At 41.4% G+C, this 24230-nt stretch overlaps 1 protein-coding gene across 3 annotated transcripts in view; it reads left to right on the top strand.

The window, feature by feature from the left end:
• Positions 1-1469: 1469 nt before the first annotated feature.
• COL14A1 (collagen type XIV alpha 1 chain) overlaps positions 1470-24230 on the top strand; it is a 174031-nt gene continuing 151270 nt past the window's right edge. For 2 of the 3 annotated variants that reach the window (XM_084864968.1, XM_084864967.1), the window contains exons 1-3: positions 1470-1810; positions 14855-14980; positions 23425-23541. In XM_084864968.1, coding sequence (XP_084721094.1) covers positions 14893-14980; positions 23425-23541 — 205 coding nt within the window. In that variant the 5' untranslated portion in view covers positions 1470-1810; positions 14855-14892. The remainder of the gene's footprint in view (positions 1811-14854; positions 14981-23424; positions 23542-24230) is intronic. The other variant, XM_084864969.1, reaches the window with a different exon arrangement.

Here is a 24230-nt window from a genome sequence, read left to right as displayed (position 1 = left end):
AAGAGGGATAGAGAGAGAGAAGCATCGCTGATGAGAATTATTGATAGGCTGCCTCCTGCATGCCCCTATTGGGGATAGAGCCTGCAACCCAGGCATGTGCCCTTGACCAGAATCAAACCTGGGACCCTTCAGTCCTCAGGCCAACACTCTATCCACCAAACCGGCTAGGGCTCCACAGCCCCTCTTTCTGCATTCTCAGCCGGGCATGATGGAAGCAGATTCCTTTTAAGAGTATCACCTGCCCTTTCTCCTCTCTCCATCGCCACCCTTTTGTGGTGGGTGGTGAAATACCCCCTTTTCAGTTTTCCAAGACGAGAAAGAAAGCATTGTCTCACAAAAATGGGTTCTTGCGAAATTCTCAGTTTTTATACCTCCCTCCCCAACATTTGTGCGCACTCAACAAGCTCCACTGTAAATAACGCCTCGGGGTGGGGGTGGGGGGGTTGTTTGCATGGTTTAAAATGGGTAAGGACGGCGGCTTTTAAGAGGCCCAGAGCTGATAGGGCGTTGGCGCGCCTCCTGCGTTTCTCATTTCAGGGGCTGATGTGCTTCAGATCTCCAAGGATGACCTGTATGGACCAGAACCACCAGGAGGTTTCATAAATGCTGCGTCCCTGGCCTCAGCCCACGTGTTGAAGGAGCATTTCTGTGAGTGGGGATGTGCTAGTTGGAAAGTTCAGCCACAGAAAACTGTCCACATTTTTTTTTCCTTTTAAAGGGACAAAAATGTTCATTTCAACACCCCGGATCATTCTCCGGCACATGAAAGGTTGGACATCGCTGCCTTGGCATGTCAGAACTCTTGGTAAAAGTTGGGGAAAGGAAGAGCGAGGAGAGGAGGCTAACAGGCCACTCCCCCCCCCCCCCCCCAAGTTTTACCAAAGTCTATTAATGTGATTGCCATATTTAAGCCTTTTATAACAGTATCTTACCACCTAACCCCAACTGGTAAGCCAGGGCCCCACATTTTAAACTTTTGTTAAAGCAGCATCTCACTTCAATAATGGAGTGATTAGGAGTTGGGTCCTGGAACTGGTTCAAACCTCTCTCTCCTAGATAGGTTTGCTAAGTGACTTTAGGCAAAATAGTTTCCCACTCTTTTTTAAAATAATTTTATTGATTATGGTATCACATAATTGTCCTCATCCCCCCACAGGCCACTGCCTCTTCCAGTGGTGCAGGGCTCTTGGTGCGGGGGACACGGCCGGGGTTTGTGATGGGAAGGTGGGCACCCAGCACCTGAGGGCTCCTCACCTTCCAGAGCCGCCGCAGGGGCGGGGTGGGCAGCCCCGCACCACCTCGGGCGGAGGGGCGGAGCCAAAGCCACTCTTCCCGCGGGCAGGACGCCCCGCTGCGCACCTGGGGCCCCAGGTCTGCGGGAGCGCGTGCGCGGGGCGGGGCGGAAGCCTCGGAGCATCTTTCTGGGGCGGGGGGAAGGGAGGGGAGGAGGAAATAAAGTGGGGGTGTCTGGACCTTAGGCCTGCCTCCCACCACCCTAACCTCCGCCCCCGCGGCCACCTTCCACGTTATAATTGGCCGCGCGCTGCCTGTCCTTTCCTCTTATCTGATCCAGGGCGCCCGGCGGGAGGGGAGCGGCGGAGAGGAGAGGCGGCGGCTGCCCGGGGCAGACGGGGGGAGCAGGAGCTGGAGAGGGAGGAAGGAAGAGGGGAGAGAGGCTAATGAAAAGGAGGCACCGGGCAGGAAGCGAGTGAGAGTCGTGCGCTGCCAGGAACGATCTCGGCGGCGGAACTTGGATCTTCCCTGCGCGCCAGGAGGTCTCCAACCTGGGCTGGAACCTCGCCCTGCACAGGTCAGTTCCAGGCTCTCTCTGCCTCCCCTCGGGTTGGCTTTGAGAAGTCTACTCGTGGGGAAGGAGAAGTGGAGAGGGCGAGCCACCTGCAGATGCAATGCAATTTCGTGGACTTCGGTGCGCGCCCGGGATGGCCCGGGGACCTTTGGGTGTGATGAGACCCGTGCACCCCAAGTCTCACCGCGGGGGTCACGGCGCAGGGAAATGGGACGCGCCGAGAGACGTGAATGCAAAGGCAGCGACGGTGCCTTGTTTGCTCCAGGAGTTTTTCTCTGCACTTGGGCACTGTGAGCGTGCGGCGGGAAGTGGAGGGTCGGGTCTGACTTCGAGACACACCAGAATCCCTAAGTAGAACCGGCTTAGTAAAGGCGGCAGTCTGGTGCAAAGAGGGCGTAGGGACTTGTCTTGGAGAGCTGCATATTCATAGAGAGCATCTGTTTTTATTCAGATTGGATTGGGGTTCACTTGACAGATCTTGGGGGACTACTCACCCAGGCACTGCTTGGTTCCACCACCAGTTAGCGCTGGAGGCAAAGAGGACCTCCCGGTGGAGCGCATTGGTGTAGGATGCTGGTGGTAGCTGCGCGTTTTGCTTCGGGTGCAGCTTTGAGATGCACCACCAGGCTGTGTTGTTGGAAGGTCCTCTCTGCCTGGCTTTTCCTCCCCACTCTCCCCCCCATTTTATTCCTCTGGACCCCTGCCTGCCTCCAGCCTCCTCATAGACAGCCGATGGGCTAAGATGCTTGCTGTGCGTGCGTGAGCCGAGCTTTGGCGTGCAGTGCGCACAGGCAAGACGGGTTGGGGCCGGGCCCAGAGGAGCCCGCACGGGCCGCTAGGTAAGGCTGGCCACCGCCTGCATGTCAGACCACAGGCACTCAGCCTTAGGAGCTGGGTTCTTGGGTCCTTCCTCTGTGGGAAGCATGCCCTCTGGCGCGGGAGCTAGCTCAGGGTTGACCTGGGATCGCCCTTCTGCTTTGACTTGTGCTTAAGGAAAGTGCCCAAATGGGGCTTGTGTGCAGCTCGCAAAGAGGCCTGGATTTCCCCCTCAGAATTGCTCCTGGATCTGCTACTGAAAGCCCCATTCCCTTTGGAGGTTTTGGACTCCCTTCTGGAAGGTTCTGAGAATCCCCTGCTGACTGCAGCTGAAGGAGATGGGAGCTAACAGAAACAAATAAATGTGGGGCTAAGACTTTGGTGGCTCTGTAGGGAGCAGGAATGGAAAGCAGTTTCTCTCTTAAAGGCTCGGGGGCTCCTCACCTCTGGAGGGCAGACCAGGGCACTTTCCAGTTGCAGCAGGTGATAAAGAGACACCAGGCCAATCCAGCAAACAGGCTTAGGTTGGGGCAGTGAGCAGAACTGGTGTGCTTTTTCACGAGGTGGGCCTCTTCCACCCAGAGAACTCACTGGTAACTGTAGATGAGTGAGTGAGTGAGTGAATGAATGAATGGATAGCACTTGGATTTTTGGTTGTTTGAAGAGCAACATGGATGGATTTCCTCTGAACATGGCCCCAATGTGTGGTAACTGTAAGACAAAGCTTTAGGGTAGTATTTTTTAAAAATATATGTTTTATTGATTTTTTACAGAGAGGAAGGGAGAGGGAAAGAGAGTTAGAAACATCGATGAGAGAGAGACATCGATCAGCTGCGTCCTGCACACTCCGCACTGGGTATGTGCTTGCAACCAAAGTACATGCCCTTGACCAGAATCAAACCTGGGACCTTTGAGTCCCCAGGCCAACACTCTATCCACTGAGCCAAACTGGTTAGGGCTAGGGTGGTATTTTTTTTTTAATAGTTTTATTGAGATATGATTCATATACCATATAGGTGTACCATTCTGAGGTTTTTAGTATAGTCACAGTGTTGTGCAACCAGCATCACAATCCATTTTAGAACACTTTTATCACTTCAGAAGGAAACCCCGTACCTGTTAGTAGTAACTCCCCATTTCTTCTTAATCTGCTCTCCCCACCACCCTGCCTCTGGCAACCACTAATCTACTATTTGTTGACATTTCATATAAATGGAAGCATGCAATATGTGTGTGGTCCTTCATGACTGGCTTCTTTCACCTCTAAAAAATGTTTCCAAGGTTTATCCATGATGTTCAGGATACTCTCTCTGCAAATCCTGGGCAGGCAACTCTTCCTGCCTGGGAGCCCTGAGCCAGGACCTGAACCTCCACTGCAGCCCTGACCTCCCGGGGGTCCATTTGAAAGAATAGGAGTCATACTGGTGAGGCTTCATTGTAATTCCCTGGATAGGATTCCTGGAACCCTTAGATTTCCTGGAGCAGTTTTGGGTGGGTCCCAAGCTTCAGGATTGATGGGAGGAGCCCTTTGGCCCATATCCTGTTGCTAAAGGTCCAGCTGAGGCCTTCAGAGAACTTTGGGGGCCTTCTGTGCATGACTTATTCTTCAAAACCAGACAGGGCTGGCCTTAAGAATGGGCTGAGCGAACTGGTATTGTTTGAGGGGTACTGGGGCAGCTCCAGTCTACCAGAGAGGCCCTTAGGAGGTGTTCTCTCTTTGGCTTTTAAATACTTCCTTGTGTCACTTAGTAAAACACAAACAGGCTCACACAGAGTGAAATGCAAAGCCTGTTTTCAGCTGACAGTCTCTGCAGTTACATGGCTCTGGAGGCACATTTGCTATCAGTTAATCCAAATGCAGCCAGATGACTGCTGTTTCCTGGCCCTTCGAGTGTAACCTAAGATTACTTTCAAGGACAAGGTCCTGCCTGAATTGCTGCAGGCTGAGGGGGTGCTGTTTGAGCACCGCTGAGCTAACAAAATGTCTGGGATTATGACAGTTTGTAGAGAACTAGGTCGTTGGTAAATGCACTGGATGGTTCCTGGGGGGAACAGAGAGGCCAGCCAGTGGGATGAGGGCATAGGTAAGAGGAAAGTGACAAAGGCAAACTTCCTCCCTAGTGCTGGATGTCAGGAAAACAATCTCCTTCAGCAACTAAATAAAATGGGGCAGGGATCCAGTTACTCTTCTATGTAAAATAAGCCTTGAATGAACACCAAGCCTCATCCTGTTCCAGTGGGGTGGTGTGTGTGTGTGTGTGTGTGTGTGTGTATCCAGAAATTCCACCACACACACACACACACACACACACACACACACACTCTAGAGGCCAGTGCACAAAATTAGTGCATGGTATGGGGGGGTCCCTTTCAGTCCAGCCTGCACCCTCTCTAATCTGGGACCCCTCGGGGGATGTCCAACTGCTGGTTTAAACTGGCAGTTGGACATCCCTCTCATAATCCAGGACCACTGCCTCCTAACTGCCCCACCTGCTGGCCTGGTTGCCCCCAAATGCCCCCTCCCTCCCCCTGCTGTCTTGGTAGCCCCTCACTGCCCCACAGCAGGCCTGGTTGCCCCATGCAGCCTGCTGTTTGGTCATCCCTCACTAACCCCCCTGCCTGCCTTGTTAACCCATGCAGTCTGCTGTTCGATCGTTACTGTGAGGGCATCCTGACCAATTTGTATATTACCCTTTTATTATAATAGATATCCAGTGCTCGAAATTCATGCATGAAGGTGTGTGTTCCTCAGTCCAGCCTGCATCCTCTCCAATTTGGGACCCCTACTGGGATCGGGCCTAAATGTGCATTTGGACATCCCTCTCACAATCTAGAACTGATGGCTCCCAACTGCTCACCTGCCTGCCAGCCTGAACACCCCTTAACCAGCCTGTTAGCCCCTAACTGCCTTCCTTTGCAGGCCTGGTCATGCCCAACTTCCTTCCTATGTAGGCATGGTCACCCCTAACTGCCCTCCCCTGCAGGCTTGATTTCCCCCAACTGCCCTCCCTTGCAGGCCTGGTCTCTCTCAACTTCCCTCCCCTGCTGGCCATCCTGTGGTGGCCATCTTGTGTCCACATGGGAGCAGCCATCTTTGACCACAGGGGGGCAGCCATCTTGTGTGTTGGAATGATGGTCAATTTGCATATTACTGTTTTATTAGATAGGATATATATATATATATATATATATATATATATATATATTTTTTTTTTTTAGACCCAATTGAGTAACTGCCCTTTCTTTTTCAGAAACACATTTGTTTTCCAATTAAGTCACTGAAATTCAGGGATATAAACTACCTTGCCTGGGGTCACAACACCAGCCAGGGACAGCTACCTGATTAAGAAAAGTCTATAGGAGATTTGAACTCAGGTCCCATTGGACTTGGTCTCCATCAGCTTCTTGGAGGACGGTGGGGGAAGGATATATGACCAGAAATGAATGTCTACTGAGGCCATCTTACCTAATAATAGACAAACATGTAAATTGATCGTACCTCCGCTACACCACCAACCAATCAGGCGTAATATGCAAATTAACTCAACAAAGATGGTGGTTAATATCATACACAGGCGCCAAGTGACAGGGGCGGGAAGCAGGTGTTCTGCCCCACCCCTGGTCTGTCAGGGCCCCTGGGCAGCGTGGGAAGGCAGGGCTGGAGAGGAAAGGGGCTGGGCCGGAGTGGATGGGTGGTGCCAGCAGCCAGGGAAAGGAAAGCCCATTCTAGCATGAATCTTTGTGCATCGGGCTTCTAGTATAATCTATTTTTAAAACAGGGGATGGAAGGCAGGTAGATTTGGGTAAAATCTAAACCAGCTCATCTGTGTTTCATTCATGTTCCTTAATATTTCTGAGCTTCTCATCCAGAAAATGGGGAGTATAGCAGTTGTGCTATAGGGTTGAAAAATCTGAGATCTTCTAGTACAGAGCCTGGAAGACATAAATGCTTACTCTTATCTCCTGCTTCTTTTCTTCTTTCCATTCTTTTCCCCCATTTTACCACTTTCCCCATTTCTCTTTCTCTGCTTGCTTGCTGATTGATTGGTTGATTGATTGATTGCAGGGATTGTGACAAGAAAGGCAATGGGAAGTTTTGAGTGTCTATTTAAGTCAGGCCTCAGAATCTAGACTCCCCATTTCTTCAAGTCAATTCCTTATCAATGTTCTTGGCAATCTTTTCTGCCAATTGGTGGAGTTAGCCTGGCAGGCGTCCCTGACTCTGAATGTCAGGAATCAGTGTTTGGTCTCTTCTACAAGAAATTATCAGAGATGTTTATGAAAACTAATCTAGAAGGAGGCTGGGCTTTGCTGAGTTGGTTTGAGTGTCTCAGGATGTGCTATAACTAGGGATATTCAGGAGACCCTCTAATGAATAAAGATCTGCTCCTGGGTGGTTTTCTGTCTGATTTTATAGAGAGCAGCTCACTGAATTGATATGTAAAAATGACATTCTACTGCAGGTCTGTTTTTCATTTCATTCTTCCTCTGCTTCCAAGTCCTGCATCCTGCCATGTACTGAAACTGTGCTAAGCAGTTCCTTAATATTTCTGAGCTTCTCATCCAGAAACTGCTTAGCACAGTTGTGCTATAGGGTTGTGCCGTGGAGAATAAACCGCCTTGGTAGATAGAAATGCAAATGGCCAATGCAGTCTTAAGTGCTCCAGGGTGGAACAGAAAGGTTACTATTGATAGAAACGCAGGAGGAGCATCTGGCCCAGACTTGGAAGAGCAAGGAAAGCCGTGCAAAGGATGGGATGCCTTTGCTGAGAAATGTGGCTACCCTTTGTATTACTTATAGGAATAGGTGGTAGAACGTTCCTGAGTCAAGGAGCTGTCACCAATTTGCCATACTTTTGGGATGTTTTAGCCTTGTATGGTGCAGGATTTGGAGCGTCTAGTTTAAGACTGAACAGCTGTATTTCTGAGGCTGATTTCCAGTCAAATGTCTTGCATTTGAATAGTCCATAGGTCTTCCTGCGAATGTGGGAAAGGTGACTCCTCTGGGCAGGCCTGTGCCTTTCGGGGAAGAAAACAGCACCCCTTACCCTGGGTAACATGGCTTCGCATACAACTTTGAGAGCATAATGTCTGCCAGTTTCAGGCATCAGTCACCCTAGGCCAAGGACAAATTATGCAGTGCATCAACTGTGAACAGAATACATCACTCCTGATCATTCAATTACTGGTTATTAAATCCATCAATATTTATTGTTTGCCTGTTATGTACTTTGAACTTTTATTTATTTTGTTTATCCTCACCCAAGGATATCTTTTCCATTGGTTTTTAGAGAGAGTGGATGGGGGAGAGAGAGAGAGAGAGAGAGAGAGAGAGAGAGAGAGAGAGAGAGAGAGAGAGAGAGAAAGAGAGAGAAAGAGAGAGAAAGAGAGAGAAAGAGAGAGAAAGAGAGAGAGAGAGAGAAGCATTGATGTGAGAGACACACATCAATTGGTTGCCTCCTACACATACCCCAACTGGGACCAGGGATTGAATCTGCAACTCAGGTACCTGCCCTTGACCAGGAATTGAAACCATGATCCTTCAGTGCACGGACTGATAGTCTAACCACTTAGCAACACCAGCCATTGATTGTGGGTTAAACTGTCCATTTAGATGTCTTATGGTACCCAAGACCCTAAAGATAAAAAAAATAGTTACTGAGGCCATAAAATTAGCTGAAGAATTATAGTGGGATAAGGGGTAGATGCAATCCATTGGAGGTCTGGTTGGTGGGCAGTCTCAGCCAGTGCTATTCAAATTGTCATCTGCTGAATTTTGTGCCCATTCACAAACTGTTACTTCCCCTTCATGAGATAAAATTGCACCAGGATGTAAATCAAATATGTTACTAAGCACTCTGCTAGTTCATGGCAAAACTTTTTTGATGAAGGAAGCAAGATAATGTACTGATTAACATCTATAACGATAAAAGGTTAATATGTTAATTAGACTGGCAGCTGAATGGCGTCATTCCGGACATCCTTCTCGATGAAGTCACAGTTGAGGGGGCCAAGGCTGATGCAGTTAGGAGTGATTAGTCAGGCAGGCAGAGTGCTTAGGGGTGATCAGACAGGCAGGCAGGAGAGTGATTAGGAGCCAGCAGCCCCAGACTGTGAGAGGGATGTCTGACTGCCGGTGTAGGCCTGTGGGATCAGGCCTGATCCCACAGGCCTACACCGGCAGTCAGACATCCCCCTAGGAGTCCTGGATTGTGAGAGGGTACAGGCTGGGCTGAGGAATCCCCTACCACACACAAATTTCATGCACCAGGCCTCTAGTTTTTGTATAAGCTTCTTACCTCATTTTGGACCAGTAACAAACAATTCACAGACTATTTTGAGTAGCACCCACCTAGGTAACATTGGTTCATACTGGCAGGAAGGTCATATTGGATTCTTTCTGTCTTTATACTACTGTCAACCCTTGGTTATTGAACTTTTCTCATCTCAAACAATTCGGTTCTTAACCAAGTTGTTCATATAAAAATGTCTTCGTTCTTAAACAAAACTTCAGTTCTCAACGTGACCGTCATTCATGTTGATACCTGTCTCTCAGGTGACAAATAAGGAGAGAATGTGTGAGAATGAGTCAGTTTACTACTAAACCTCTCATTGTTAACACATTGGGAAATTGTTCTGTGAATGTTTTCAGGTTTTTTTGCTTTTTCTACTTATCATTTTTTAAATATATTTTTATTGATTTCAGAGAGGAAAGGAGAGGGAGATAGAAACATCAATGTTGAGAATCATTGATTGGTTGACTTCTGCATGCCCCACACTGGGGATTGAGCTTGCAACCTGGGCATGAGCCCTGATAGGGAATCGAACTGTCACCTCCTGGTTTATAGGTTGCTGCCCAACCACTGAGCCATGTCAACCAGGCTGTTGCTGCTTAATATTATTAAATATGTACATCAAGTCACCATGGTTCCTAGGAAGTTTATTAACAGCAATAAAATAAAAAGGAAAATTGTGAGAATAACATTAGAGCTTAGACATGTACTGTATTATATATAAGAAAGTTAAAACTGTATATAAAGGAATCATTTGGGGGGCCTGGTATGGATTAATTTAATTTACATTATTTCTAATGGAAAAAAACGAGTTGGTTTTCTAACAAATTCCTTCTTGAACAGCCTTCCGGAACAAATTAAGTTCAAGACCCAAGTTTCCATTTTCTTTTTTTTTTTTTCCCCTCTCTTTCTCATTCCCTTGTTTTTCGTTTTTTTTCTTCTTTGTTTTTTCTGCCTTCTCATTCTCATCTTTATAGTTTTTTTTTTTTATCTCCTCTACCTTCCATATTACTATTTTACTATTTATTTCCCTTCGTTTTTGATGTTGCACTTTGGTTTCATTATTTTGTATTTTAAAAAGTAAAATTAGAGGAGTCCTAATACACAAGATAAGCAATGAGAATGGAAAACAATCACAAAACTTGAGGAAATTTAAATAATTAAATAGTAATTAAAATAATTGCATTCCAATAAATTAGGATTCTTACATGAAGTGGATTATTTTTAAACAAAATATAAATTGCTAAAACTGACCCTAGATTATATAGAAATTGTGAATAAAACAGAAGGCATAAAAATTTGAAAATTTTGTTATAAAGTAGTCTCCCAAAAATGCCATTGCAATTGAGTTTATAATATATAAAATGCTAATGCTATTGAATGTTAACAAAATATAAAAAAATCAATAGTATCAATGGTATTGTGATTATTCCATTGTAGCATATATGAAAAATTTACAGTTATTTTTATAAAATTAGAAAAGTAATGCTGATATGAAAGTGACAGCATAAAATAAAAGAGCTATGGATGTCACATATTTATATCAGTACACTTATTAATATGAACAATATATTAGCAAATAGAGCCCAGTCACACATCAAAAGCATAACATGCCTTTCTGTTGTCATTACAGTTGCTTTATATTATGGTTTGCTATCAGGCATTGTCAGCCATCTGACCTTGTTCTTCTTTCTAAAGATTGCTCTGACTATTCTAATTCCTTTGGATTTATATGCAATATTTAGAATCAATTTAAAAAAATCCTACCAAGAAATTACTTGTTGACATTTTCATTAAGATTGCTTTGAATCTACACATTGATTTGAGGACATCCTAACAATGTTGGGTTTTTCAATCCATGAACATGGTACACTGGTCTATTTATTTAGACTTTCTTTAATTTCTCTCAGGAATGTAGTTTTATATTTTTGTAATTTTTACAGCAGAGAGTATAGAAGACTTCGATATCTTACTAATTTTTAAGTATTTCATTGGAGAGTGCAGAGGACTTGATTTCTAAGTATTTTGTGTTGTTACTATAAATGGAATTTAAAAAATACTTTTATTTGTTTGTTGCTATAATAATATAATTTTAGTCCTGCAGCCTTCCTAAATATACTTATCCATTCAAGTAGGTTTTGTTTCTTTGTAAGGTTCTTTAAGAATTTCTGTATAAAAAAAAATCATATTGATTAGAAATAAAGATAATTTTATTTCTTCCTTGCCACTCTTTCTGCCTTTTATTTGTTTTTCTTACATTGTTGAACTTCTATTAAAAGAGAGTAACCTATTATAAGTGTTAGAGAATTTTTATATTCAAACCCACATTTCTGTGGATTAGTCCATTGATCGAAAAGTTGTATTTATAGCAGCTGGACAAAATAATTTTTACACTGATATAAATATGTGATATTAGTCTGTAGCTCTTTTATTTCATGTTATTTTCCATATGAGTGTTTTTCAAATACTTGAAGACATCTATTATGTGCCTCTGATTCATATTTTTCCTGGGCTTAATTGAAAACATACTTAAAATAGTCTTTTTTCTTCTTCTTCAGATCGTTGCATGAAGTTGTTAGCTTGAATTGCTAAGTCTATCTAAATCTATGAATTGCTCTTAAGTCAAATCTTCCACATTTTCCTATGGTTGATTAGTTTGAACCTATACATAGCTGTCATCTGGAAAGCGATAAAAATGGATCAGAATGTACTTAGAAAATTTAAGTTATTCACCCATGCAAATACTGTGCCTCTATCATTACCTGGGTCTTCAGTTTTTGCCTAAACCTTTATGCCAAGTTAGTCCTTGAAACCTTAATATGATGTGAGAGATAAGGACTTCTTGACTTCTTCCTCATTTAGTAGCCATTCAAGTAACACATTATTATTAGTAGGGGCCTGGTACACGAAATTCGTGCACGGATGGGGTTCCTAGACCTGACTGGCAATCAGGGCCTATGGGGCCATCTCACCCAGTCCAGGTCAGAGCCTGCGGGCTTGCTAGCTGCCAGACAGGGCCTGCAGGAGGGACTGTGGGAGGTTTGCTGGCCAGGGGAAGGGACCAGGGGAGGTTGACTGGCTATGGGAGGTTGGCTGTGGGAGTGCACTGACCACCAGGGGGCAGCTCCTGCTTTGAGTTTCTGCCCCTTGATGATCAGTGTGCATCATAGTGATTGGTTGACCAGTTGTTCTGGTCGTTCAATTGGTTGCTTAGGCATATTTATTTATTTATTTATATGTTTATATATATATTTCCTTTTCCTTTGCATTCTTTCAAGCCATTGCTAACATGCAACCAGTTAGAACATTTTGAGAGCTACCTGTGTTCTGAGTACATTATTAACATGATCACAATCATTCCATGAGGTACATGAGGTAATTTGCACATTTTATTGAATAAGAAATCAAGCTGTAGAATGTTTAACCAGTTAGTCAAGGACCTCTAGCAAATTATTATTGTCTTCCTAACTCTCAGGTTTCTGTTTATATATCATCACTTTGTGCTCTTTTTTTCTATTTCACACTTAGTTCAGTTAGCTTTGCAACATTTTTGCTTTCATTCTTCCTCTTCAATAAAGTTGTAAGTAAGCTGACTGAGGGCAGGGATCATATAGTATGAACTTTTGTATCTTCTTTAGTACCAAGTAGAGTTTTGGTTATATAGTAGGGCTCTCAATAAATGACTGTTGGGATGAAAATTGTAATACCATAAATAATCTCTCTCAGGGTCTGGTATGCCAGATGAGTAGCTACAATTTTGTTTAAGTTTATAGATTTTTTTGTTTTTGTTTTGTTAGTCAGCATTGATTGAATAGAACATTATCCAAGGCTTGGGTGTGTATAGGTGTGTAAGTCTGTGTGTGTGTGTGTGTGCGCACATGCATGCAAGGGCACATGTGCTTATGTGTAGGAATGGTTTACAAAACTTTAGAATACACATTTTAAGGAATTTTGATAAAATGAGTTGTACTCAGGGATCCTTGTTAAATTTAACTGTACAAATGAGATTAAATAAAACAAACATGAAAATTCGCCCTAATGAGGATAGTTTTACATTACTGATTATAGAATGGTGACAAGTGTTTTGAGAAAACTTGTACTGAACATTATCAACTTTACCTAAATTGGTTTATACCTTTTAAACTTTGAACTAAGTAGTCATTTCTATCATAATGTTTTAAACTAAAACACACACACACACACACACATACACACACAAAAAGGCAGAGTTACTTGTTTTGTGCAGGCTTTTGGATAGTTTCAACAAGCTAGGCTTTGACATTTCGGTCAGTGTTAAACTATGTCATGGCACTTTAATAGGAATTGGGATTTTTCTTGCCCCTGTTTCACTGTCCAAAAATTTGGAGACTTGGCAGAAAACCTTGGGAAAACTAAAATTCTATTTCTCCCAATATGTTATTACTCATCCTAATGTAAAATAAACAATCAAGAAGGGGGAGAATTTAAAGATAAGCTACATTAATAATATTTAAAAAATATAAGTTGATGTCTTTCTTGTTTAAGAATATAAACAATATAAATACCTCAAATATGGTGTCATTACTGAACTTATGTTATTGGAATCTTCATTTAAGAAGTAATGTGACTTTGTCATCTATTTGAAAATGGCTTGGCTGAAAGCTAAAACTGTTATAATTACATTAAATTTTAAGAAAACACAGTAATTGCTATGAACAGATAGGACTGCAAGGGTAGATAATATTAGGCATTGCCAACATAATGCTACTAAGAGGTAAAGTAGAAAATACGAAGAGCTCAGTAAATGAAAAGTCAAAAAAAGCAAGATTCAGCATCCATTTCTGGATGAAAAATATACCCAGAGAAAAGTTAAAGTGTTTTTTATTTTCTTCTTTAGATCCCACATATAAGTGAAATTATATGGTGTTTGTTTTTCTCTGACTTAACATAATACCCTCTAGGTCCATCATGTTGTGCAAATGGTAAGATTTCATTCCTTTTTTTTTTTTATGGCCAAGTAACATTCCATGGTATATATTTATCACCACTTTAAAAATATATATTTTATTGACTTTATTGGGGTTACGTTCGATAATTATATAGGTTTCCAGTACAATTCTATAACATATAATCTGTATATTGCATTGTGTGTTCCCCACCCACAGTCTAGTCTCCTTCCATCACTATTTACCCCCCTTTACCCTCTTTTATTTGGATCAGATTCATAGACCCAGAGAACAGACTGATGGTTGCCTGAAAGGAGGGGGATTGGAGACTGGGTGAAAAAGGTGAAGGTTTTAAACAGTACAAATTGGTAGTTATAAAATAGTCAGGGGGATGTGCTATATAGCATAGAAAATATAGTCAATAATATTGTAATAACTATTGCCTGGCACATGTGGCTAAGTGGTTGAGTGTCGATCCACGAACCGAGAGGTCCCCGGTTCAATTTCTGATCAGGGTACATGCTGGGTTGTGGGCTGGATCCTCATTGTGTGAGTGGGGGTGTGTGCAGAAGACAGCTAATCCATGATTCCTCTCATCATTGATGCTTCTTTCTCCTCCTCTCTCTTCCTCTCCCTGAAATAATAAAATATATTTTAAAAAATTACTGGCAAGGAAATTGTGATTGTCTGATTATAATGTCTATTTCAGGTAAACCTTAGGAATTTACCCACTTGGGAAATTCACTGTGCAATTTATGTCTTCCAAAAGAGTCACAAAATACCTTCTGAACTTCTCTTCCAAACATTTCAGGTTTTCTCTCCACTTACAGCATCTTTTCAAACACCTTTCTTTTATCAGTTTATACATTTGAGTGAAATATATGATGCCCTCCTGAATGAGTGAATTATCTCCTAATAATATTAATCCCGTTCGCTTGTTTGCCTGTTCTAGATTACCCATGTAACTACTTTATTTTCCATCTTCTCAATATCTCTGTGCTCTCCGTTTCCAGGACTGGTGCTGCATCCCATGTGAAAAGCAAGAAGTCAAATGAAGATTTTCCAGTGCAAGATGCAGTGCTGGCTGCTTCCAGCTCTTTTGGCAGTTGCTTACTTTTGCACCTTTGTCCAGGGTCAAGGTAATGGAAAACTTTAAGATATTAGGTTCTGCGACTCTACTCTTCTTGGCTCTGGTTACTGTTTTTTATTTATTTATTTTGCTTACCCTAATAGTGCTTCAACTGTGTGTAGGCAGGGTTATGTGCTAGTTTTTACTCAATACTACCAACTATTTACATTGTGAAAATGTGCCACAACTTGGATGAGGGTGATGGCCTCGCCAGTGATTGAGCATAGTAACCTGTGGCAATTGGTTAAGCAGTTTATTCTTAACTTGCTTCTTTTCAGTCTGTGCAAATTTAATGAGTAACACAAATTTGCATGTTATAAAATCAATTGTTAATAAGGAGCTATGATGTGTGTATATTCCATCATGCATTTGTTTCTTAGAGTTTGTGCAAAATATTCCAACCACTTCATACCTGGTCCTGAATTTTGCTCCTTTAAAAACAAACAAACAAACAACCTGAGGACATAGTGTGAAAATTACTAAGGGTCTGATAGAGACTGCTGATATGCCATATTAAGCATTTTTAACTTTGTTTTAATTGAACTTAGTTTTTGAAATCTACTATTTGTTTTATTGGGACCTTCACTTTTATTTTTTATTCCCATTTATTTTCTAAAGTATGTCAGGAGTTGTTCTGGCCCACTGCTTGCTTTTGTAAATAAGTTTGTGGTGTGTTTTTTTTTTTTGAAATCAGCATTTGTTTACATATGACTGTGGCTGCTTTCACACTGCAATGACAAAATTGAATAATCATGGCACACACTATAAAGCCCACAGAACCTAAAATATTTATTGTCTGGCCCTTTATACAAAAAGTATGCTAAACTCCAAACTAAGTGCATAACACATATAAGTACTCCAACTGTCATTGCTAGATAAACATGTGGAAATAGTCATTCATCAGCTGAGTAATGAAGTCTAACTGTGCTAAAGTTGTTTTAGGGATATTAATGTCTTATGTTTGGAATTTAAGATTGTAAAAGAAGTGAAATGCAAGAACCACACCCTGGTTCTTTAAAGTGAGGCAAAGGAATGGAAAGGAATGGAACTCGACTCTTTGCATGCTCAAGCAGTGTTAAATCACCAGAGTCACTGACCATATTTACCATACTTCATGCAACACATCAGGATGAATTGGGTAGACAAATTCTTATTTATGGTGAAAGAATGTTTTCAGCTGTGGCAATGAGAGAAGTGATAATAGAAATCTTAGTTAACTCACCCTCTAACTTATGGGATACAGGACACAGGTCCTTGGGAACAAAATTCAGGCCAATCACAAAGCCCTTCAGAATCACCATCTCAGTCTAGCTCAGTTCAGAAATAGTCATTCTTCAAGTAGCTGATCCCCTAGAGCTGTGGTCAGCAAACTGCGCCTCTCGAGCCACATGCGGCTCTTTGGCCCCTTGAGTGCGGCTCTTTCACAAAATACCACCGGCTGGGCCAGTCTATTTTGAAGAAGTAGCGTTAGAAGAAGTTTAAGTTTAAAAAATGTGGCTCTCAAAAGAAATTTCAGTCGTTGTCCTGTTGATATTTGGCTCTGTGGACTAATGAGTTTGCCGACCCCTGACCTAGAGTTCTTCTGGGGGACTTCCAGATATACATTGTTAACCACGTTCTGTCTTAAATGAACTTCGGTGGGGCACATACCGCGTGTCAGGTTCAGGACACAAAGCTGAAGGAAACTTACTCTTTGCCTTCTAGCTGCTTACTGTCCAGGGAGACAGAATTGTAGGAAGGTACATTCAGTGCCAGTTCTGTGGGGGTGGGGCAACAAACAAAGGTAGAAAGTGAGATTGAAGCCAAATAATGGAGGAATTTAAACAGCTCTTCTTAGAGGTATACTCTGGTAGCAATATACTCATCTTTGTGATGCAGAAGTTTGAGGAAATAAGAATAATTAAAGCAACGCAGGCATGTACCTAGACCAGGCATAGAACCATGATCTCCTGGTTCATAGGCTGACAGCCACTAAGCCACACTGGCCAGGCTCAAACCATATATCCTTATAGACACATTTGGAATCATGTTTATGCACAAAATGGGAAAAAGGTCAGTGTGGTAGGCAGGATAATGTGTCCACAAAGACCTTCATATCTTAATCCCCTATATGACAAAGGGAAGTTAAGATGTCAGATACACTGAAGGTTGTTCATCAGCGGATCTTAAAATAGGAAGATTATTCTGGATTATCTAGGTGAGTCCAATTTTGGCCCAATTGCAGGGTCCTTAAATATGGAAGAGGAAGGCAGAGGAACTATGTCAGAGTAATGCCATATGAGGAAGACTTTGCCAGCCATTGCTGGCTTTGAAGATGGAAGGGGCCTCAAGTCAAGGGTGTGGAAACCTCTAGAAGTTGGAATAGGCAAGAGGATGGATTCTCCCCTGGAGCCTCCAAAAAGGTGTGCAACCCTACCCACACCTTGATTTTAACCCAGTAAGACCCATTTCAGACTTTTGACCCCCCCGAACTATCAGGTAATACATTCTTGTTGTTTTCAGCTACTTTGTAGTAATTTGTTATAGCAGTAATAGAGAACTAATGCAGCCAGTATTAAAAGGCATACAGGAAATGAACACTCCCCTCTTAAATTGTTGCACATGCCCAGGTTGCAGGCTCGATCGCCAGTAGGGGGCAAGCGGGAGGCAGCCTGACAATGATTCTCTGTCATCATTGATGTTTCTCTCTCTCCCTCTCCCTTCCTTTCTGAAATCAATAAAAATTTATTTTTAAAAATTACTAATGAACAGGTAATGCATTACTACTTAGTGCCTTCAGGTGAGTCTTTTATGAAGTACTTTCCCTCTCCAGAGAAAGTAAAACCACATTGGCTCAAATAACTGTTGATACTTGGGTTAGTCCAGCATCGTCTTTTTAGGACAAGTTGTTAAATGAGCTGGAACACAGAAAAAAATAATGTTGTGTTGGCTGCAGGGGCAGAAAATGTGTACAGTATAACAGAATGGTGGCACCAAAACTTTCTCAGAATTTTTCAGTAAATCTGTACTTGGTTCTAGCAATGTTTGTGTTGGGTGGTTACAGAAGAAACCACTGAAGGTAAAGTAACTGTCATTTAAAAACCTCAAAGCACATAAAATTGGAGACTTTGCATCGGGGCTTGATTTAACTTTATAAAGACCTCTGTGTTAACATGTTTACACATGTTATTAGTAGTCAAACATGTTTGGAAGTTGAGAATATTTTCCTTCTGTTTTCGGCATCTTTGTAATGGATCATGAACTTATAACATATTAGGTCCCCAGCAAGAGAAAAGAACCCTGTAGCATATCCCACAGTAAATTTCTCTCAAATTTTAATTTTTCTATTTATAGAACATTGGGGCAATGCATGTCATTGAAAAAATGACTGAGGTTAAAACAACAACAACAACACTAAGGTCTTTTGTTGTTATTGTTTGTATGAGGCTGTTTTTAGATCACTTGGAAAAGTTAGCCAAATACTTCTCTGCTGCTTAAAGGTCTTTTACTTAATAAATATAATGTTGTTCCATTGACATAGCACCCTACACTATGTTTTGAAGGGGAAAATGCTCTCAGTGCCCATACTGCTCCATCTCTATCAGTCAGGGATGTTTGGTGCCAAATAAAAGAAACTGACTCTGGCCAATTTAAGCAAAAAAATGTATTTGCTGTAGGTAATGAAGTAGCTCATAAAATTAAAGTTAAAAAATTAAACTTTGAAAAGGATGGTATTCTGGGAACATCCTGGATATAGTTTCTAGAAGTAGTGACCTTTTTGTTTAGGGCATGACTTTGGAATGAAATGACTGGACCTATTTTTCATCCTTCCATTTTTGGACAGATTCTTGGGCGAGTCAGCCTGACCTCCTTACCCCTGAGCCAGGGGAGGATGGCGGATTGATAGCATAGCCAGGGCCCCATGCAGTGCAAAGGGAGTGTTGTTTTTTGGAAGAAAACCAAGGTGCTGCTAGGAAGGGAAGCGAGGAGGTGATTATGGGGAGTGGAGAGCAGAGGATCTGCATTTCAGTGTCCCTGTGTGAAAAGCAGTGTTTCAAGAAGTTAATGGAATATTTCATTGGAAGCAAACCTTTGCGTAAGTTGTCACTTGTCAAATCAGCAAGATTTCAGTTGAGTTAACGTTAAAGAAAGGAAAGAAGAAGGGGGGAAGGTAGAAAAGAAGGAAGGAAGGAAGGAAGGAAGGAAGGAAGGAAGGAAGGAAGGAAGGAAGGAAGGAAGGAAGGAAGGAAGGAAAGGAAAAAAAAGGAAGGAAGGGCAGAGAATTAGTCCTTTTAATAGTCATATTATGAATAAAATTTCCAAAGTAGCTGATAACACTGAAGCTGCAATGTAAACACATAAACATTCCTTTTCTGCCCACAAGATTTGATTTCTAGGAGAATTATTGCAGTGAAATTCTTTGGGTTTAAAGAAAATCTTCCCTTTTTTTAAGCTTAATCCTAGAGAAGAAGCCTAATCCTAGAGAAGAAGACATCCAAGGGACCCTCCTTGGTCTTTCTCCTCAAACCCCCTCTGGGATGAAGTGCATATATTCACAAATGTTATATTTGGCCCAATCCCACACAGGAAGTCTGACTTCACCATACAAAGAATGAGTTTGTAAGCTTGCTCTTGGTTCTTGGTGTGGGCCAGATATCCAGCTTTACACTTGATTTTTGTCTTTTTAAAAAGCTTAGGCCTTTGAGTCAAGTTCATGCAAGTTTATAATTATTACTGCAATTAAGTGTATGTATAGAAGCTTTGTGCTCACAAAAAGAAAAATTGTGAGTCTGGTATTAAATATTCGTAAATTTTTGTTCCATGAGATAAGAACAATTATTTCTCCAATGGACTTACAGTGTTGCTGTCAATCTTTTGCCTTGGCTTTGGCACGAGCCCCAGTGCCTCCCACACAGGGAAGAAGGAGCTAACTTGAATTTCATAAATCTGATCCATGCTTCCCTCTTTCATAACTAGCATTTCTTATTTTCAGTGTTTTCCCCTAAAGGCAAAACAATAAAGGAAATGTGAACTTTGTGTTTAATATTTTATATTTATTTATTCTTAATTTTTATTTATTTTTTTTGTTAATCCTCACCCAAGGATATTTTTCCATTGATTTTTAGGGAGAGTGGAAGAGAGAGGAAAAGACAGAGAGAAACATCTATGTGAGAGAAACACATCAATTGGTTGCCTCTTGTATGATCCCTGACCAGGGCCCAGATGGGAGAGGGGAAGGGGAATAAGTCTACAACTGAGGTACATGCCCAGTTTTGACTGGAATCAAACCTGGGACCCTATTTTGGTCCACAGGCTGATGCTCTATCCACTGAACCAAACCGGCTAGGGCTCCAACATTTTCTTAAAATGATTATGAGAGCATTTATGCTTACATAGGCAATAGATGTGGTCCCTGGATAAAAGAACATGCTGGTATTGCTATTTGCTAGCAGTTGTAATGGGACTGTAGTCATGTGAGTCATTTGTAAATTGTTTAAAGGGTTGAATATTGATGGATTTGAATATTAAGGAAGCTTTTGCTTCCCAATTCATTTCCTTGAGTAGTTTGGTGGAAGCCAGTGCCACTCCTGGTTCTGAAGCACCATCTGTGTTGTCCAAGCATGCTCAGGACATAGTCAGGGTTATCCTCATCACGTTCTCATTAGGTTCAGAAGGTTAGCTATAAACTACTGACTATAAACTCCTTTAAAGAACTGCAACCTGGGTAGAAAGGCTATAAAGATTTCTAATCTTTAACCTAGGAATCATGAATGTTGTTAACTTCTTTGCCCTCTGTGAGATGTCAGCACATGAGGAGTGCTGACAGAATTGGTTGACCCTCTTAGAGCCACTGGACTGCAGCCTCCATCCTGCTATTTATCTTTTTCCACCTGATGGCTCCCAGGTCCTCCAGCTTTCTTTCATCAGTCTATTCATGCAAAACTTTGCAATAATCTTGGCCTATGATAGCTATCCGCCCACTGAAAAGATATGGCTCGGAAACTGGATATGTTGTTTAAATGTTTACTTTTACTCTTCTTCCATAAGTAATAAGAACCTATCTATAAATAGATTTTTTTCTCCCCAAGTTTCAGACTAAGCAAAATAACAGTTTCTCTGTTCATCCAAACGTTCACATTAACCACCTTCCTCTTCTGTTTCAAAGCCATTGTTCTTATGACGAACTCATATTTTCCCACAATCCAGAGAAATGTAAACTCTTCCATTCATGTCAAATTGAGATTGGGAAGCCAATGTTTTTGTTTTGCATGGCTGGCCTTCTCTACTGAGAAGTTGAAAAGGGCAATAAGAAAGATAATGGTGCTCTTAAGATTGTGTCCTTCTGTGCTTACTGCTTTCAGATGAGTGGATAGTTTGTAGGAGAGTGAATTACTCATACATCTAACTCAGGGAAGGGTGACTTCTTAATATGGATCTCCTCCCAAAGAAACAGCATTTTTTGGGGGGTCAGAGATTGTCGTTCACCAGTATGTGAACTTGGGCAAGTCCCTTTGCTTCTCCTTGGTTTCCTTACATATAAATTGAGGTAGCAATGTATTTTTTGTGAGGATTAAATGAACTTCTTAGATTACCCATCATATGATATAATGGGGAAGAGAAGTCAACATTTATCGACCATCTATTATTTTTTTTAAAAATATATTTTATTAATTTTGTACAGAGAGGAAGGGAGAGAGATAGAGAGTCAGAAACATCAATGAGAGAGAGTCATCGATCAGCTGCCTCTTGCACACCTCCTATTGGGGATATGCCTGCAAACAAGGTACATGCCCCTGACCGGAATCGAACCCTGGACCCTTCAGTCCCCAAGTCAGCGCTCTATCCACTGAGCCAAACTGGTCTTGGCTCGACCGTCTATTATAATGTGTTATATACATTGTCATTTTAATGTCATCTATCATGGGCAGAAAGTATTGCTGGCACCTTAAAAAAAAAAATAAGGCTTTTGGAGAAATGGTCACTAGCTCCAGGTTATCTAATAAGTGACAGAACTGGAAATCACACAATGTTCAAACTGCATACATGCTGTTAGGGGAGTGAATCAGAAGGCTGGGTGAAAAAGATGAAGGGGTTAAGCAAAAAAAAAAAAAACATAAAAATTCATAAACACAGCCGAAACTGGTTTGGCTCAGTGGATAGAGCCTGTGGACTGAGAGGTCCCAGGTTCGATTCTGATCAAAGGCATGTACATTGGTTGTGGGCACATCCTCAGTAAGGGGTGTGCAGGAAGCAGCTGGTCTATGTTCCTCTCTCATCGATGTTTCTAGCTCTCTATCCCTCTCCCTTCTTCTCTGTAAAAATCAATAAAATATATTTAAAAAAATAAAATAAAATTCATAAACACAGATAACAGTATGGTGATAACTAGTGAGAAAAGGGGGTGGGGAGGTAGAAGAAGGTAAAGGAGGGATAAATGGTGACCTGATTTCATTTGGGGTGGTGAACACATGATACAATATATAGATGATGTACTACAGAATTGTACACCTGAAATCTAAATAATTTTATTAGCCTATGTCACCCCAATAAATTCAATAAAAAAGAAGAGTGTTTGCTTCCTTTTCTCACACTCTGTTTCCTAAAGTGAGAAAGTAAGGCTGGACATAAAAGTGGGTAATAAGTGCTAAATTTTCCTGTTAAGCATTAGCCTTTTTTCTTTTGACAAACCAATGTAGATATTATATAATTTATTTTTTAAATTCTGCAACATTGATATCACATTCCAAAAATATGTTTTGAAGTTTGGATGAGTTATACAAAATGTAATATAGAGCTGCCCATTTTGTGAGCTATCAGAACAGATGAAATATACTGGGATGATTCATGACCATGTGCTGTGATCATCATTCAGAAAGGTATAAGTCAGCTACACGTGAAGGATAAATCAGTTTATAAAACAGAATTATCTTGTATTTGGTCTTTTTTTTTAATTTTGGTTCTTTACAATTTTTCTCTCAAATGGTTTTAAACGAAGATCTCATGACTATCATATGTCCATAAGTCTTCTTAAATGATCCCATTATAATGAATATTGGCTTACTAAAGTGAAAAATCTAAAGGCATAAAACAGGTCCTACTAGAGTTGGTTGACTAACACAGCTCGCATGTCCCAAGAAGAAAAATTCATCTTTGTAACATAGTGAAAGCATTTTACAAGATTGGCTTCAATTTTTAAACTACATTAGATTATTAAAGTCTAACCCTAAGTTATAGTTCTTTGTCATGATGTCTGTACTGTTTGACAAATGCTCATCTCTTGAGTAAGAAACAAATGCTCTTATGTTTGTGTTGTTTTGCAAATGGATTAATTCATTAATGGGGCTGTTGAAAGAGCACATTTTGAGGCTGAAGAAGTCTTATGTACTTTGAATATAATAATTTGACTTTTCTGTTTACCTTAAATGGTGGTTTAAATGTTTCAACATTAATCATTTTTTTGTTTTTCCTTTACAGTGGCTCCACCCACACGATTAAGATATAATGTGTTATCTCATGATAGTATACAGATTTCATGGAAGGCTCCAAGAGGGAAATTTGGTGGATACAAACTTCTTGTGACTCCAGCCTCAGGTAAAAAATATCAACTGTATTTTCTAGAGTATAGCAATCTGTACACATGGGTAACTAAAATGTATAGTGCTGAATGTTGCTTTAAAATAGGGGTGTCGAACTCAATCAGAGAAGGGGCCAAAATCTAAAATCCAGCCTAAATCGCGGGCCGAATGGTTTACTGAACAGTCATAAACTGACAATGTCATAAACTGACAGCGGAGTGCAGTGATGACAGCGCGGTGCGGGCCACATTGCAAGGCCTGGCGGGCTGGATTTGGCCCGTGGGCCTTGTGTTTGACACATGTGCTTTAAAAGCATCTGAAAGTATTTTTTTATTAATTTAATATTTGAGCTTGACATCTTACCTTCTAATTAAGAAAGTAATATTCCCAAAGTTAAAAGAAGGACAATTGGGCTCTTCCTAGTTCTCTTCAGGTGAAATTTCCAGGCTGTCAAAAATTCTTCTCATGTCTGATTCTACATAGGTTGAATACTTTTGATCTAAAAACACTTAAAAAAAATACTATTCATCTGGCCCAACCAGTTTTGCTTAGTTGTTAGAGCATTGGCCATTAGAATGAAGGATCTCTCATTCAATTCTGGTCAAGGGCATGTACCTTGGTTGCAGGCTGGAGCCCCAGCCCCAGTTGGGGTGCAAGCAGAAAGCAACCATTCAATGTGTCTTTCTCATATTGGTGTTTCTTTCT

The sequence above is a fragment of the Pipistrellus hanaki genome, assembly GCF_964339955.1.
Source record: "Pipistrellus hanaki genome assembly, chromosome: 17".
NCBI lineage: Eukaryota > Metazoa > Chordata > Mammalia > Chiroptera > Vespertilionidae > Pipistrellus > Pipistrellus hanaki.
The sequence above is the reverse complement of the archived record's forward strand: the minus strand, read 5'-3'. Positions and strand labels throughout refer to the sequence as shown.